Genomic DNA, 15,268 nt, shown 5'->3' with positions numbered 1-15,268 from the left:
TGTTTATAACATTGTATTTTTAATTCCAGCAATTGCATTGCTGCAACTTTGATACTTATTGTCACTGATAAACTTTGGTTTGCCATAGAGCTTTTTTTTGACGATAATCCAAAATCCAGTGCAAGTACAGTACAAAAGCTTTTGTAAAAAACATTAATTTAAACCATCAAACCGTCTAATAGGTCCCCAAGTCTGAACCTTAACATATTATGAGTCCTAAAAATCAAGTACTGTCCGTCCATCTATCCATTTCCCCCCCCCCCCCCCCAACTTCCCTCACACATAAAGACCCTCTCAACTGAAGCTCTTGATTGCCATCTGCTGATATGTAGCCACAATTACACCATATGGCTGAAACACTTCTCAAAGTCATGGTAATGCTTCATTAAAACAGGAGAGATGATTTTCAGTGATGTACAAAGTTTTATTATTTTAGAAGAAGGTACAGTTACATGATGGTGTTGAACTAAGAGCTACTGTTTCATGTAAAACTCTACAGGTCCTCTCTTTGGGTTGTAGAAAACATGCCAGCAGGTTTGTTTCTGAAAAAAATCTTGTGTGAACAGTCTCTACTAAATCATGTTAATGTTAAAACTTTATAATTTCCTATGACTCGGGTTAGTTTTTATAACAACTGTTCATGCTTCAGATCCGAATCCCATGCTTTTAGCATTACTCGACTAAAAATCTGCACTCAGGCCACAGGGCGTCCTATGCAACAATGCACTTGCACTACTTTTATGAAAGTACATTTATATTTACTTATAAACAATAGGTGTTTGTGTGAAAGATAAGGCCATGTAGATGTTGGTAAAGGATGGTTTCTTGCTTGCCTTGCTTGCTTGTTATTGCATTTCCTCGTTAAGTGCAGAAGTGACATAGCAGCAGAGAGTCTAGGTGACTGACTTATGCATTGCAGGCTTAACACCATCATGTCCCATTAGACAGTCCAACCTCAACACTGCATGTTGTAGGATAACAGTACAAAATAAATGAGCTAATGCCCATTTGAGCCCATATTGTTTCCATATGTGGCATCTGTCCTTGTATTTCATGTGAAAATAATTTGGTTTTGCCTAGAAAAAGAAAGCCATTGAAATCAACAAGCTAGGCTGCATTGAAATGATTGTAATTGAGCCCCTTTAAAAACTGTAGCTTGAAACCACTCATGCATGCACATTTTTATGTATGTCTGTATTTAAGAGAAATTCTCATGGAATTTGTCTGCCGACTCATGGCTGGTTTTGTATCCTGCACTCTTTAAATAAATCACCAACAGTAACATGCCATGCAGCCGGTTCATTTTTCGATGGGGAAGTATCAAAGCAATACTTTGAGGGGGAGTCCTTCTGTAAACACCAGCCGGGTTATCGATGATGAAAAGCAAGCATATTTCTTTTTTACTCTGCAAGAATCTAATTGATTATCATAGCTAGGGTTTTGGCATCATAACACCTCAAGTCATTTAAAGGTATAGAAGTTAGCAAGACACTACGCTAACCAGGACTTAAACAATTTTGCATGACTAAATCACACATAAGGGGAAATGGTATTAATGGAGTAACAGGAGAAGTGCTGAAGTGCACTCACTGGAAGGTAATCAAGGTGATTTTGTTTCATAAAATGTCAAAATGAAGTGTCATAAATCACATTTAAGAAATTCAATAAAATGACCCCAATTAAGATAATAAATGTCCCTAAATAGCTTTTTTCTAATTAAACAAGATCCTGATAGATGCAATGCAGTTAAGCGTTGCTTAATAAACAAAAAAGGTGATACAAACGACCCTTTGATTGTATTTCCAGTTATAAACTGCTAATTATAACCATACGCCTAAAGGTGGAATCCACTATTCTAATCAAATGAAACTTTTGTCAACTTGAGTAAATATCTCCCTTTGAGTTTGCTAACCGTCTGCTCTGTGTTTGTTCTTTCACAGCCCTGGTTCTGTAAGTGTGAAAAAAGCAAAAGGACACAACACCATTCCAGCCAATCAGCAACCGGGGGCAGAACATGGATGTATTTATAAAGGGAAAGGCAGTGGGAGGGATGGTAAATCTGGAGCAGGGTATTTGTTGGTATTGAGTTCAAATATCAACAACCTTTCTTTAGAATCGCTGACTTAACTTTTAACCTTAAATAGCACGGTCAGCAGTAACAGTCAGTCAGTTGGCTACAAGGTCACATGATAGGTCACCTAATGCGCCTCTCTGCCAGGCGTAGCAGTTCTTCCTGACCTACTTCAGTCCGGGCCACCCCCTTTCTCCGCATGAGACCTCTCCGGTGAAGGACAGAGGTGAGGGGGCGTAGAGGTCGGAGTCTGTGTCTGATTCGCCCTCTGCTATGAAGGGTCGTACCCTGGCACAGATTGAAGGAGCAGCGGCGGCTTCAGGCGCTGCGTTGGCACCCCCTCCTGAGCCCGTGAAGAAAGTCGGCCCAAAGAAGTCCTCCTTTGCCTGGGAGATGCTGAAGCCGCTGAAGGAGCGATCCAGCTCCTCGTGGTCAACAGATGGGATGGATAGAGAAGTATCGCTCTCTACGGCGGTGGCGTCTTGCTGGCACCTCGGCCTCCGGTGGCGCCCTCCTGCTCTGGGAGTCGCTCTCTCTGCTGCCCGGGCCAGAAGAGCCTCGCTCGTGAACTGGAGCAGGTGGAGGCGGGAGGCGGAACAGGTTGGGCGAATGGTCTCTGCTGCCTCCCACTGGTGATGGGGAGTTGGCCACGCTGCTGTTCCAGGCGGGCTGGCTGAGGGGGTGCTGCAGCTGGTGCTGCCAGGAGGTAGAGGCGCGACTGTGGCTGCCAGAGGGAGTGCCCATCGATATCGCCACTGAGCGACCCAGTAAAGGATCTTTCTTTTCCAAAGAGCCGTCAGAGCAGGGGAGTTCTGCAGGTGAGCATATCTGCACCTCCTTCTCCTCCTTCAACTCCTCTTTGCCCTCCTTCTCCTCCTCTGGGCTGTGGTAAGGCGGGGCTGGGTACGGCTCTTTGGAGTTGAAAAAGGCATCTGTTTCTGATCGAGGGATACGTTGCACGTACACATTGACCAGGAAATCTAGTTTCCTGTCCATAGAGACCACCTGCAGGTAGACAGAAAAACATGTACGGAAGGTTCTGACAGGCACCTGTCAACAAAGGATTCGGGTGATACAGTTTCTTGATCTAAAGTGTTTACTCTCCTCTATTGACGATGACTTAAAAAAGTAAAAAACATTTTATTTATTCAACAGTAACGTTTTTCTAAGTAACTAATGTGGACGCTCCAAAGGGGCGTGGCCAGCAGCAGCTCATTTCCATTTAAAGCTACTGACCCAGAATCAGCACTTTTGTAACAGGGCTGAAACAGAGGGGTATGAGGCTTGGCTACAATGGGTATTTTGAGCAAAACACTTCAGAGATATTTTTTGTATAGATATGGCCCTATAATATATTGTTCAAATATAGCATAATAGGTGAGCTTTAAGTCAAAACACAGGAGATAAAACTAAGACCAGACAATGGTCTTGGACAATATATATTTTGTTCACTTCCATAAAAAGGTATTCATACCAAGTATTTAACAATGTTTAAATTCAGAAAAACAATAGTACAAATAATCCAACTCATAGGCTACTACTTTCCCACAGCTGGAAGCAACAGCCCTACCTGCTTCTCCACTTTCACCAGACGTCCCATCATGCTCTGGTCATCTGAAGCCTCTCCGTCACCTTTGGGCCCTTTACCAACTATCTGGTCAACTCTAGCATTGGAGAAAAATAATATCCGGTATTAAAAAACACTCTGTTCTGCCACATGGGTTTACATTTAAGAAGTGTATGATGCCATAATGTGAACTGGTACATGGAAAGTAGGTTTACAGTAGGTTATATGATGCTCATAAAGCTACAAATACTGTATGTTTAGAATGAATGAAGGATGGCCTAATATTTGAGCATTTCCTGAGGAAACATTGATTTCAGGTGGACAGTGTGGACGCATGCTTTATGAGATGAGGCGATATTGACAGTATGTGTATATGGGGTATATTTGATCTAAGGGCCAAAATGCATCACTTGGCATGCTTTTGTTTTGCTTCATGCTTCATTTCCATTGCATCCTGCTGGGGGAGCCGTCCTTCTATCTCTCCAATATGAGAACAAGCATCTAGCACTATCAAACCCCTGTTGAGTGAGGCCATATGACATGGCTCATTAACATTGAGTGAGAACAGCTGATTATGTGACGAAAAGGTACCTGCACAAATTCCCTTAAAGAGGACATATTATGCTCATTTTTAGATTCATAATTGTATTTGGTTTGAATACTGTGACTTGTCTTAATGTTTAAATGGGTCTTTTTTTTCTCATACTGCCTGTGCTGCGGCATCTCTTTTCACCCTCTGTCTGAAACCAGAGCCCAGTCTGCTCTGATTGGTTAGCTGGCTGGCTCTGTTTTGATTGGTCAACTGCTTAGAGACGTCCCACCCAGGTACATTGTAGTGCTAGCCAATAGAAGGGTGAGTGTAAAATAGTGATGTCACAAAAACCGGTATAACAGACTACAGGAAAGGGAAAGCCCCCAAAAGCCACGATAAGGCCCCTTGGAGATATATTTTATAAATTATGTGTTGTAAATTGTAACACGTTTTTTTATGATATAAAATGTAGCTTCATCTCAGCATGTATAATCCAGCTCAATGAGAGAGGTCAAGTGGCTTGAACTCAAAAGGGGTTCTGTCAATCAAAATAATAAGGCAGCATGTTACTGCCTTAATGTTTGGACTATAAAGAGCAATATGCTGGTAACATTCTAGAGGTGCAGTCTATTGACCTAACCTATGACCTTCAGTGGACTTCTTATGGCGAGGTGTTGAGGGGGGAGGGGGCCCCACAATCATATCTATCCTGGCAAGGCACACAGAGACGATATGAGTGCAATGCAAAATGAAGCAACGCAGGAATCACATCAGCTATGGAGAACACGTTTTCAATATATTCCACACACACAAGACATACGGTGAGTCTGACTTGCTTCGTGGATGAGGAGTGCATGTTTTTCGCTGTTGGAATATATTTATTCTACATGTTAGACCTTCAAGGGGAGCAAAATGTGAGGGACTTAGGTAAAACAATGTGATTTATACATCAATGTTATATCTAAAAAATGGAATTGTGACACATTCAAAGCTGGAGTGGATCGTATTTTGAGATATAAATGTGACGACTGGGAACACAACACATGTCGTTGGACAAATGAAACAGGCAAATCAATGACAACATGTGTGTATCCAAAAACACTGCATTACTGAATCACAGTTCTACTATTAACACTCAGTTTAAACTAATATTAAACTTAAGATATGAGTCTGAAAATTCTTCCAAGTATCCCCCATATCCGTCCTGATATTTTTGAACTCACAGTGAAAGTGACAACCAGGCAGGTTATTCACTCTGAGGAGACCTAGAGATAAGTGTGGTTTAGATTTAAATTGCAACATAGTGTGTTTTGAACGTTCACTTGCCTGGACTGCAGGTTCTTGATGCGGGACAGCATGTCCAAGTGACCTGCCGAGTACTGCTCGATCACGTCCATGACATCATAAGGCCGCAAGCTCTCTTTGAACCGCCTCTTTGACACCAGAAACTTCATGATGCTGAGGGGGGACACATTATTTTCTCACATGAAACACAGAGTACGTGAGTAGGCTTTTTTTCACAGCTGACATTTAAATTGTCAGTATACCACAGGTCTTACTTATTATAATATGAAAACTAGCTTTGTTCTATTCATTAGTCTCAGTTAGTCATGACCAGGGCCACCCCTGGCCAACTTGTGACCAGGGGCGGCCCTGGTCATGACAGAGGAACATCAAGCTAGCATGCAAAAAAACAGGACCCTAAAGGCCCTGACACACCAAACTGACACCAAAGAACACGTCCCGACGGACTCGAATGTTGTGTCGCCTCACGTCTCCGTGGCCAAAGAGTCGCACTGGAACACACCGCAAAGACTTCAGCCGACGGCCAAGTAGCACATAAGCACTGCGCATGCATGAGTGGCAATAACTCTCCTTACCAGCAGGCGGCGGTAGTGTGTATTCATCATTCAAAAGAGGCAACCGGAAGACAGACTGCATGATATATAGAGTGGCGAAGTCACGCCCATCTACTTCCGGACCTTATTTCGGAAAAATAATGTATTGAAGTCAATGGAGAGAGAAAACGTATCTTTCAATCCCGTTTGAATTGTGCCATGAATTACACATATGATGTTTGTCAATCTTAAAAAATAATTTCCATGTAAAAAAAGTCACAGTTTGTCGTAAAACTGTTGAAATATAAGACTATGAAAAATACGCAACTAGAAAGACTACACATCCCAGAGTCGCGTAAGTGATGTCATAACTGATGTCACAATTGTTTTCCTCCGCTAAATATAAGAGATAGCTAAAATAAGATAACTTTAACAAGATGCCTGTGTGCTTAGTACCAGGTTGTTATCATACCAGAAATGGGTCTTGCTCGTTCTTTCGCTTCCCGTCTGATGAAAGGACCAGGAGTGGCTGGATCAAGTTAGCTACCTAGCTAGCAGCAAGTACGTTAGTTAGCATTACAGCCTTAGCCTTGTCATTTTTATTAGCCTTAATATGAAGTAACATGAAGTAACCCAAAATGTTAAACAGTAAGAGTAGTAGTCATATTTCATGAACCCTTTGAAGAGTACTGTCACACCGGTGTGATCAGTCTATAATACACCATTTAAGCAGGGTTGCCAACTCTCACGCATCTGGCGTGTGACACACGCTTTCACTCTCAATCTCACGCTCTCACGCTGCCCAAACTATTCTCACGCCAAAAACAAGAATACCGAAGACTAGAAACGGTTTTGAAAACTTTTGTCACGTAGTGATCGACTTCTTAATAGAACATCTTTGATAATGTCTTCTGGCCAATCAGAATCACGATAACGGCGTGGTGTTGTTGCAGGAAGTCCCGACGGAGAATACTTTTGCTGTAGTACATCTCTATATACATCGATACAACATTACGTGTTGATAGAAACCAACACGTAATGAAATAAGACTCCACGGTTTGATGATTGATAGGTGTGTGGGCTGTCTTTCATTTTGACACACAGAACACTGGGGGCTATCCACCCTTATCCACAATGTAAAGTAATTCACAGCCTCTTCTCTCTGTGAGGAGCAGCAGGTTCAGCTTTCAGAACAAAGTAACACAAAACTAAAATGGCATTCATTTTCTTAAATGTGTAGTAATAGATTTGTTTATTTTTCTTCTCAAGAGAGTACCAGAATGTGTATTTTATGTTAGTATTTCAAAAAATCTCCTGGGGGAGAATCCCCCCAGACCCCCCTGCAGGAGTTGGGTTTTCAGCAGGTCAACTTTTTCACCTGTGGGGAAATGGGAGGATTGGCTCCAGGTCGCCCTTTTTATTTACTACAAGACAAATGTGCCTTTTTATTTCATACAGTTCAATTTGGATTGAGACAGGGAAATAATCTAAACCTCACGCGTGGCGTTTCACTGTCAAGGGGAGCGGGTATGTAATTAGGCTACATTGCAAATACTGACTTGAGCCCCACCACTGTATGGGTTAGCCCTACCATGGAAAACCCAACAAAAATACTGCCGACCCTAAGATCCGGTAGAAATGATAAAAAGTAAAGTCTGCTGCTTATTGTTCTACTAGGCCAAAATAGAGTCAAAGAGTATGGGAGTGAGAGTGTGTTAATTAATATATTTGGCAGTTTGGAGTAAGTCTGTAGATTTGTGTGTGTGTGTGTGTTTCATGTATAGGCCTCTCACGATAATTAATTTTGTTGGATACATTTTCCCGGAAATTATTGCGATAAACGATAATATTGTCGGCACTGTTGTATGACCATTTTAGACCACTGACATAATGATAATATATAACAGTAATTCAAGTACATCCTTTCAAACTGCTAGTCACATCCTCATGTAAATGGCAATGTATCAGGTTCATTTCTATTTATCGTACGATAAGTCAATGAATTGCTTATCGCGACAGGCACACAATAAAACAGTGGAAACAAACATGTGTTTGACTTTCATTAGTGAATGAAACTTTGTACCCTTTATAGTCTGTGTCCAATATTGTGTATTTGTATATATTGTATATGAATCCGCTAAGGTCCCGCTGCTGACACGATAGCAGTCATTTCGTGCGCATATGTGTAATCAAACCCATGATATCAAAATCTCACTCCAGCCAGGAACCCAAAGTTGGCAACCCTGCATTTAAGTCCAGGGAAGAAATGCTAACACTAACGCTACATTAGCATCGGCGATCTTTTCTACTTCATGCTATCTGCACAAATGGTTGACATTAAACATTAAAAAGATCAGGCAGTTCAGAGAGAATCAAAGGAAGGCAGGCAGGCAGCTTTGCATGACATTCTTCTGGACGTGTTTCATTGTGGTGATAGTGAGGGTAGACAATCACTTTTTTGACAAGACAGTAGTGACGGCCATCTTGGTGACGTGTGTTGTTGTGAGAGTCTGCGAGACCAGAGATGTAGTTCATTAAGCGTTTCACACAAAAAAATGTGTTACTTCACAGTTTTATGACACATTTTTTTTTTTTTGACTTGCAAAATTATCTTTTAAATTGACAAACATCATATGTGTAATTCGTCGCACAATTCAAACGGGATCGAAAGATAATCTTTCTCTCTCCATTGACATCAATACATAATTTTTCCGAAATAAGGTCCCATGGAGCTCCCCCGAAAGGGGAGGGACTTTGCCACTCTATACAAACGTCAGCTCTCTGAAGCAGTAATAAACTATTTAAGCATTGTGGCTGACAAGCTTAAAGTACTGCTGCTACCACATTACATGCATCAGTAATTATAATCCAAGATTATATTAATATACAACATCATAACACTGAAAGGCAAATGATGTATCATCATGTGTACATCTGTATCTTCTGACTTGTATTGTAGTATAGCTAATTGTATCCTCATTCTAATGTTGTGTTATCTAATGGCTGTAGTATGAAGGTACGAAATAAAGTTTTGTATTTTGCAGTAGCGGTAAAAAGTGGTTTATTATCAAATGTAGAACTGTACAATGCAAACAATCGACAATAAGATAAAAATAGTAAGTATATATACAATAAAATCGTCCAGGGTCCTGTCCGTTAAATATTTGAAGAAGCTATTGTCCACCTCATGCAGGAAGTGTGGCAGCAAATTACATGGCAACTGAGTTGCCATTCCAGATCGCCATGATGTAAAATCATGATTGCGTCCAGGTGAGATGAAAATGAAAAATAATAGCAGTCTGTGTGTGCCTAATCATTTGTTTGCATACCTCACTTCCGTTTTGCTTCTCATGCACTGATTTGCTAAGCTGAACAGCCAATCAGAGTGATTTATTCTGCAGACAGCCTCCGCTGCAGATTCAACATGGTCAATCGGCAGCGGAAGGTTTCGGCACGGCCGAAAATACACGACGGTGCGGGACACACCAATCTGAGTAGGGCGACAGGACGCTCAACGACGGCCAGACATCTATCGACGGCCGAAATCGGCTTGGTGTGTCAGGGCCTTAAAACTGAAGCAGCTAAATTGAATAAATAAAATGTTGTTATGTTTTTGTTGGTCTGTCCCATTGTAAGCAGCAACGTACTGATCCTATGTTAATGGAACTGAAACCCTAACCCTAACTTGGTGGAATGGTGTTGCATGGGCCAAGGAATTATCAGTTCGGTGCGGATACATATTTATTTTCTACCTCAACCAAGAGGCTCATGTTTTAGGATCGGATCGTTTGATATGTTTTTTTTGACCCAATTATAATGAAAGTTGTTGGAATGGTCGAGCTTGGGCCAAGAAAGTACACTTTGTATATTGAAGCGAATACAAATTATATTTTCACTTGGTTTAACATTTTCCGATGACCTTGGCGTGGCATTCTTGTATTTTAATATATCTGACTGTATTACTTCATGCACGTTCAGACTTAGTTTTTACCACATTTGCAAATCACAACTATTCATTTGTTAGGTACAAATTATTAGTTTATTATTGCTTATAAATGATGTCCAAATCTAAAAAAGCAATGTTTTCCGTTAATCACTGTTTGAGCTAGTGAAGCCTGCACCATTGGTGGAAGGAAAAGCCATAAATATCATTCATAGTTTTCTTTCTCCATGGGTGAAATAAATATTGCAGAACCATCAAAAAAAGGGAATAAAAGTGATTCCTTACCATATTGCCCTTATTGTCACCCTCAAGCCTGGAGGTAATTCCTGAGTGAGAAACTCACAGTGGCAGCTCTTATCATCACCAATTTCCTCTCCTGGGAGGCTGGCCTCTACAGAGCAAAGACAAGGACACTCGTAAACATTATGAAATCTGCTTTCACACCCAGCATCCACCGCAGAAGCAAAGCAGGGCTGTTTGCTTGAAGCTTTCAAGGAGTGCAAAATTCAATTACCAAGTTGGTTTCAAGCCAGCTAGCCAGTTTGTGAGGGTAGTGGCGGGCTTTGAGGAACAACAGAAAAAAGGACTTGGTGCAGAATTGAAGGATAGTGCTGATAGGATAAAGCTTTTCTAAAACCTTCCATAAAAGTACTCTCTTCCCACCACCAATAATAGGCTTAGCATTGTAATCTATGGATTTAGTTGCATGTCGCACACAGGCAAGGGGTTCAAGGCCTTATCATAGTTAGTTATTAAGTGAGATTTTGGTAGGGAAAGTGAGGTTTCTTCATGCAACATAAAGCAGACTTTTGTCTCTGGGTCAAATTTGGATTATCTTGGCGCTATTTGACTTGAACCCAAATTAATTTAGCCGCCCATTTATGTAAAAAGAATTTATAAAGACTGTAAGAGCTGTAAGATTATAGTTAATCTTACAGCTCTTACAGTCTTTATAAATACATGCTTGCTCTCAGCTAGTATCATGCTTCAGTCTTCAGTCATCGTTGAGGGGGGGGGAATAAAAAAGGGTTCATGTCAAGTAAACAAATCTCAGCAGTTCTCAACATGCAGGTTTGTCAGACCAGTAAAGCTAACTTTTCTTTAAATTATTTTCCCCAAAGAGGACAACCAACAAAATATCCCAATGTCTTACTTATTAAACCTTCAATTGCTGCAAAGAGAGAGAGAGGAGAGACATGGAGAAAGATTTGTTATGGATTCTAGCCGGATGACAATGGCAGACAAATCACTTCCAAACATGGGAACTGGTTTAGTCAACTGAATGATTTCTGACTCGTGTTCGAAACAGCTGGTCTCTCTTCTCTTACATGTAACAAATCACATATATCATACAGCTTCATGTAACATATGGTAAAGTAACAGCCAGACAATACAGAGTAAATCAAAGTCTAAATTGAAGACATGTCATCATGACTTGTCTAAACTGGAGAACTCTTCAGACCAAAGTCTTCATCCTGCCTTTCAATCAGCACTTTAACATGCCATGAATTGGAAGAAGAAAAATAACTGATTGAACAAATTGTTTTAGAAACAAGAAATGAAAAGTATATTTGTTGATAGTGACACAGTGGCCTCGAGGACATGTGGATGCAGTTGGGCTGCCTAGCTATCAAATTATGTCTGGACACCAACATCCAAATATGTCTCCCCCGCAAAACATTGGAATCTTGCCTTTAGTGCCGAGATAATCTCCCTGTTTGCCACAGATGTTTGAATGCATGCAGTGGAAACAATATGGCAATATTACCTGCATTTGTCTGTACAATTACTTCGAAGAGGCTTTATTGTAATACATTATTTCTAAAAACACACAGCTTGTGACATGAGTGCATGAAGCCACACAAAACTATATGATGAATCAACCCAGTCTCACGGCATTTCGTGTTCACCAACACGATTTTTAATCTATTGATTCGTGTTCACCAACACGATTTGCCCCTTTTTTTCGTGTTGCACAGCACGATTTTAAAAGCAATGTATTTCTACTGCCTGCAGCACGTCTTTTTCTCCGGTCTGGTCGTGGGAGACCGGAAGCTGTGTGGTTCATAAAAACATGTTCTTACTCAATATCAAGCCACAATTATTGCTTTTATTTTAAATCGTATAATTTCGGACTTTTGTTGCCGTCTGTGAGGAAAATAAATGGGGCTCAGAGCCTCAGAATACGGAAATCTGTATTTTAAAATGTTTTTTTTTTTTTTTAAATTTCCTTCTAATTCGTTATTCTTTTCAAAATAACACACTGTTATTTACTCACCAATAACACACAATTATCCTTGCTTTTATTTATTGGTTTAATTCAATAATATCGGGCTTTTTTGGCATCCGTCAGGAACTGAATTTCAAAATAAAAATAACCGGAAACAGACGTAGGCCTATAAGGGACATTTCGAGCATCATTGCGATTGTCAAAATGTCTGAGTTTAGGATGGCCGAAGACACTACACTACCCATAATCCCCAGCTATCGTTTAGGACTACAGTCCCCGTAAGGTTACGCAGAGCGTCAAACAGCTGTGTGAAATGGAACGAAACCACGCCAGACTATCCATAACTGGAATCGAACGCCCCCCCAGAACTACACATGCTGGCTATTGTGTTTCGCAAAATGTTCTATGGGACGTCTCTACTGAACGTTTTCGTTTTTCCCACAATTAGAAGTTGCAAGTATTAAACACATTGGTGTTATCAAATGTAAAATATATAATTAATAAATGGGTGAAAATCGCTTGTGTCCATAATGCGCATCATTAATACCCAAATGACAGCTCATTGTTACTTTGTAATTCTACTCCACTACAATTCAGAGGTTAACCTGGTATTTTTACTCCACTGCATTTATTTGAGTTACTTTGCAGATTCTGATTAATTATGTGAAATATAAACAACCCTTAAATTAGACTTTAGTTACACCTGAGTAAAATTCAGGTAAGGTGATTGTCAAGTGCCAACAATCAGGAGAGATATTTGATAGTTGGTGCTTGAGAAGACTAAACATGTATCTGCAATTGACATGAATGGAAACGAGTAATAAAGTATATTCATTACTCGTTATTCTCTACTAATAGTTAATTAAAGACTGTATATTATGGCTATTTTGCACATCCCTTTCAAGATTTTCAAAGGTTTATTGACAACTACGGTGTAGTTATGCAATGAATGAAACACTTGGGTCACAGGTTCCTCAACAGTGCATTACAAGACATCTATCAATATGTGTGTACCTCCACCATTAAACTGTCATATTCTGCACATTTCTTATTCTATCTACATACATAAGAGTATAATTCATATGTATAATATCAGTTAAAATAAGTGCTTCAAAATAGTTAACATTGCAGGAAAGCAATATATTAGATGTTAAGTACTTTGTCAGGCTTAATATTTATCTGTAGATAGATACCCCCAAAGTTTTTTTCTTATTTAAAAGAAGACCTTAATCTGTTATTTAATGTTTAAATAAAGGTTAATTCGTTTTTCTGTTTTGCACCTCCTCCTATTAATATCTTTGTACATTCTGCACTAAACTGTTTTATTGTAGAGATAACTTATAGTATCTTCTTGATTTTTTATATTCTATATTTATACTTTCCTCCTATGAAAGTATGTACTCTTAATATTTTTTTAATCAAATAAAACACAATAATTCAATAACGTGCTTTAACCACTAGGAGGTGCACACAAGGTACACACAGCCATAATAACTTTGTATTATTAGTGTAGGACACTTATGTATGTACAACATCTGAAGATGTGTAGTTTTATGCATGTTTTCACATAATTTACAGCATATTGCTATACTATTTCAGACTCAGTATTTACATTCTTACATTCAAAGAAAATCAGTAATATCTTTAAAAACTACAGTCCTTTTATATCAGCTGTGCACCGTTATGGTGTAAATATAACCTATCTGTGAATTAGATCAAATGTAAAAGTCAGCCGAATTAGTGTTGATACTGCAAGGAGACGTATTGTGTGAAGAGAAATTGAAGATGTTGTTTAATTGTTGAATATATTTATGATCCACGTCAAGTATTCAGTTTCGGCGGCATTTTCTCAGTTTTTCCAAAGGTCTTCTCATCAGGGCTCTATAAATAAAGAACTATGGCAGATCTGTAATATACAATGCAGCCGAACCGTGTATTACAATGCCGTTATGTGATGACTTTCAAAGAGAAAAGCAAGAGTGCTCGGAATTAAGTATTATTTTATTCTTTTAAAATGTTTTCCGGATTTCATATAATATAAACACCAAATCCCAGCATGCATTGCGGCTAAAACATCCAATAAGCGAGCTTAAAACCATAGCTGAGGATCTTGGGTAATCGCTCGAAATGCCTACGTCTGTTTCCGGTTATTTTTATTTTGAAATTCAGTTCCTGACGGACGCCAAAAAAGCCAGAGATTATGGAATTAAACCAATAAATAAAAGCAAGGATAATTGTGTGTTATTGGTGAGTAAATAACAGTGTGTTATTTTGAAAAGAATAACAAATTAGAAGGAAAAAAATATTTAAAAAATACAGATTTCAGTATCCTGAGGCTCTGAGCCCCATTTATTTTCCTCACAGACGGCAACAAAAGTCCGAAATTATACGATTTCAAATAAAAGCAATAACTGTGGCTTGATATTGAGTAAGAACATGTTTTTATGAACCACACAGCTTCCGGTCTTCCTCGACCCGACCGGAGAAAAAGACGTGCTGCAGGCAGTAGAAATACATTGCTTTTAAAATCGTGCTGTGCAGTGCAACACGAAAAAAAAGGGGCAAATCGTGTTGGTGAACACGAATCAATAGATTAAAAATCGTGTTGGTGAACACGAAATGCCGTGAGACTGGGTTGGATGAATGTCCTTCCACATCAACCCAATAACTGTTATGTGGAAAACTCTAGTGTTATCAATGTAAACAAGAGTCAGCAAGCTGGTTTACTAAATACAAAAACAGCATACATAAAAGGTAAGATTTTTTCTTAAATGCTAGACAACATTTTCTGAAGTTTGAAACACTGAAAATACAACCCTGTCTCCTAAAAATTACGTTCCCACAGAAATAAACTGCATTCTCAATTACGCTTAGCAAGAAACGTATTTTCTCCCACGTTATGTTTGTTATGAACGTATCTCAAATACGTTTATTTTCTACATATCTTTGCCATGTATTGTCTTGCTTATAATAATGATAATAGTCATTTATAAATATCATTTTAGAGCACACATTTGAAATCGAGAATCGGGCTCGATATATGGTTAAATTAAAATCAGTAGTCGAGGCTGTAATTTCGCCAGCTGT

The 15,268-nt window shown here is 39.4% G+C and overlaps 1 protein-coding gene across 1 annotated transcript in view; it reads right to left on the bottom strand.

Moving 5' to 3' along the window:
* Nucleotides 1–403: 403 nt before the first annotated feature.
* LOC117532863 (potassium voltage-gated channel subfamily KQT member 2) overlaps nucleotides 404–15,268 on the bottom strand; it is a 47,210-nt gene continuing 32,345 nt past the window's right edge. The window contains 6 exon segments of the mRNA XM_034196429.1: nucleotides 404–2,580; nucleotides 2,582–3,076; nucleotides 3,642–3,735; nucleotides 5,497–5,628; nucleotides 10,237–10,342; nucleotides 11,105–11,122. Coding sequence (XP_034052320.1) covers nucleotides 2,239–2,580; nucleotides 2,582–3,076; nucleotides 3,642–3,735; nucleotides 5,497–5,628; nucleotides 10,237–10,342; nucleotides 11,105–11,122 — 1,187 coding nt within the window. The 3' untranslated portion in view covers nucleotides 404–2,238.

The sequence above is a fragment of the Gymnodraco acuticeps genome, unplaced genomic scaffold (assembly GCF_902827175.1).
Source record: "Gymnodraco acuticeps unplaced genomic scaffold, fGymAcu1.1, whole genome shotgun sequence".
Taxonomy (NCBI): Eukaryota; Metazoa; Chordata; class Actinopteri; order Perciformes; family Bathydraconidae; genus Gymnodraco; species Gymnodraco acuticeps.
This window is presented reverse-complemented; position numbering and strand designations above follow the sequence as displayed.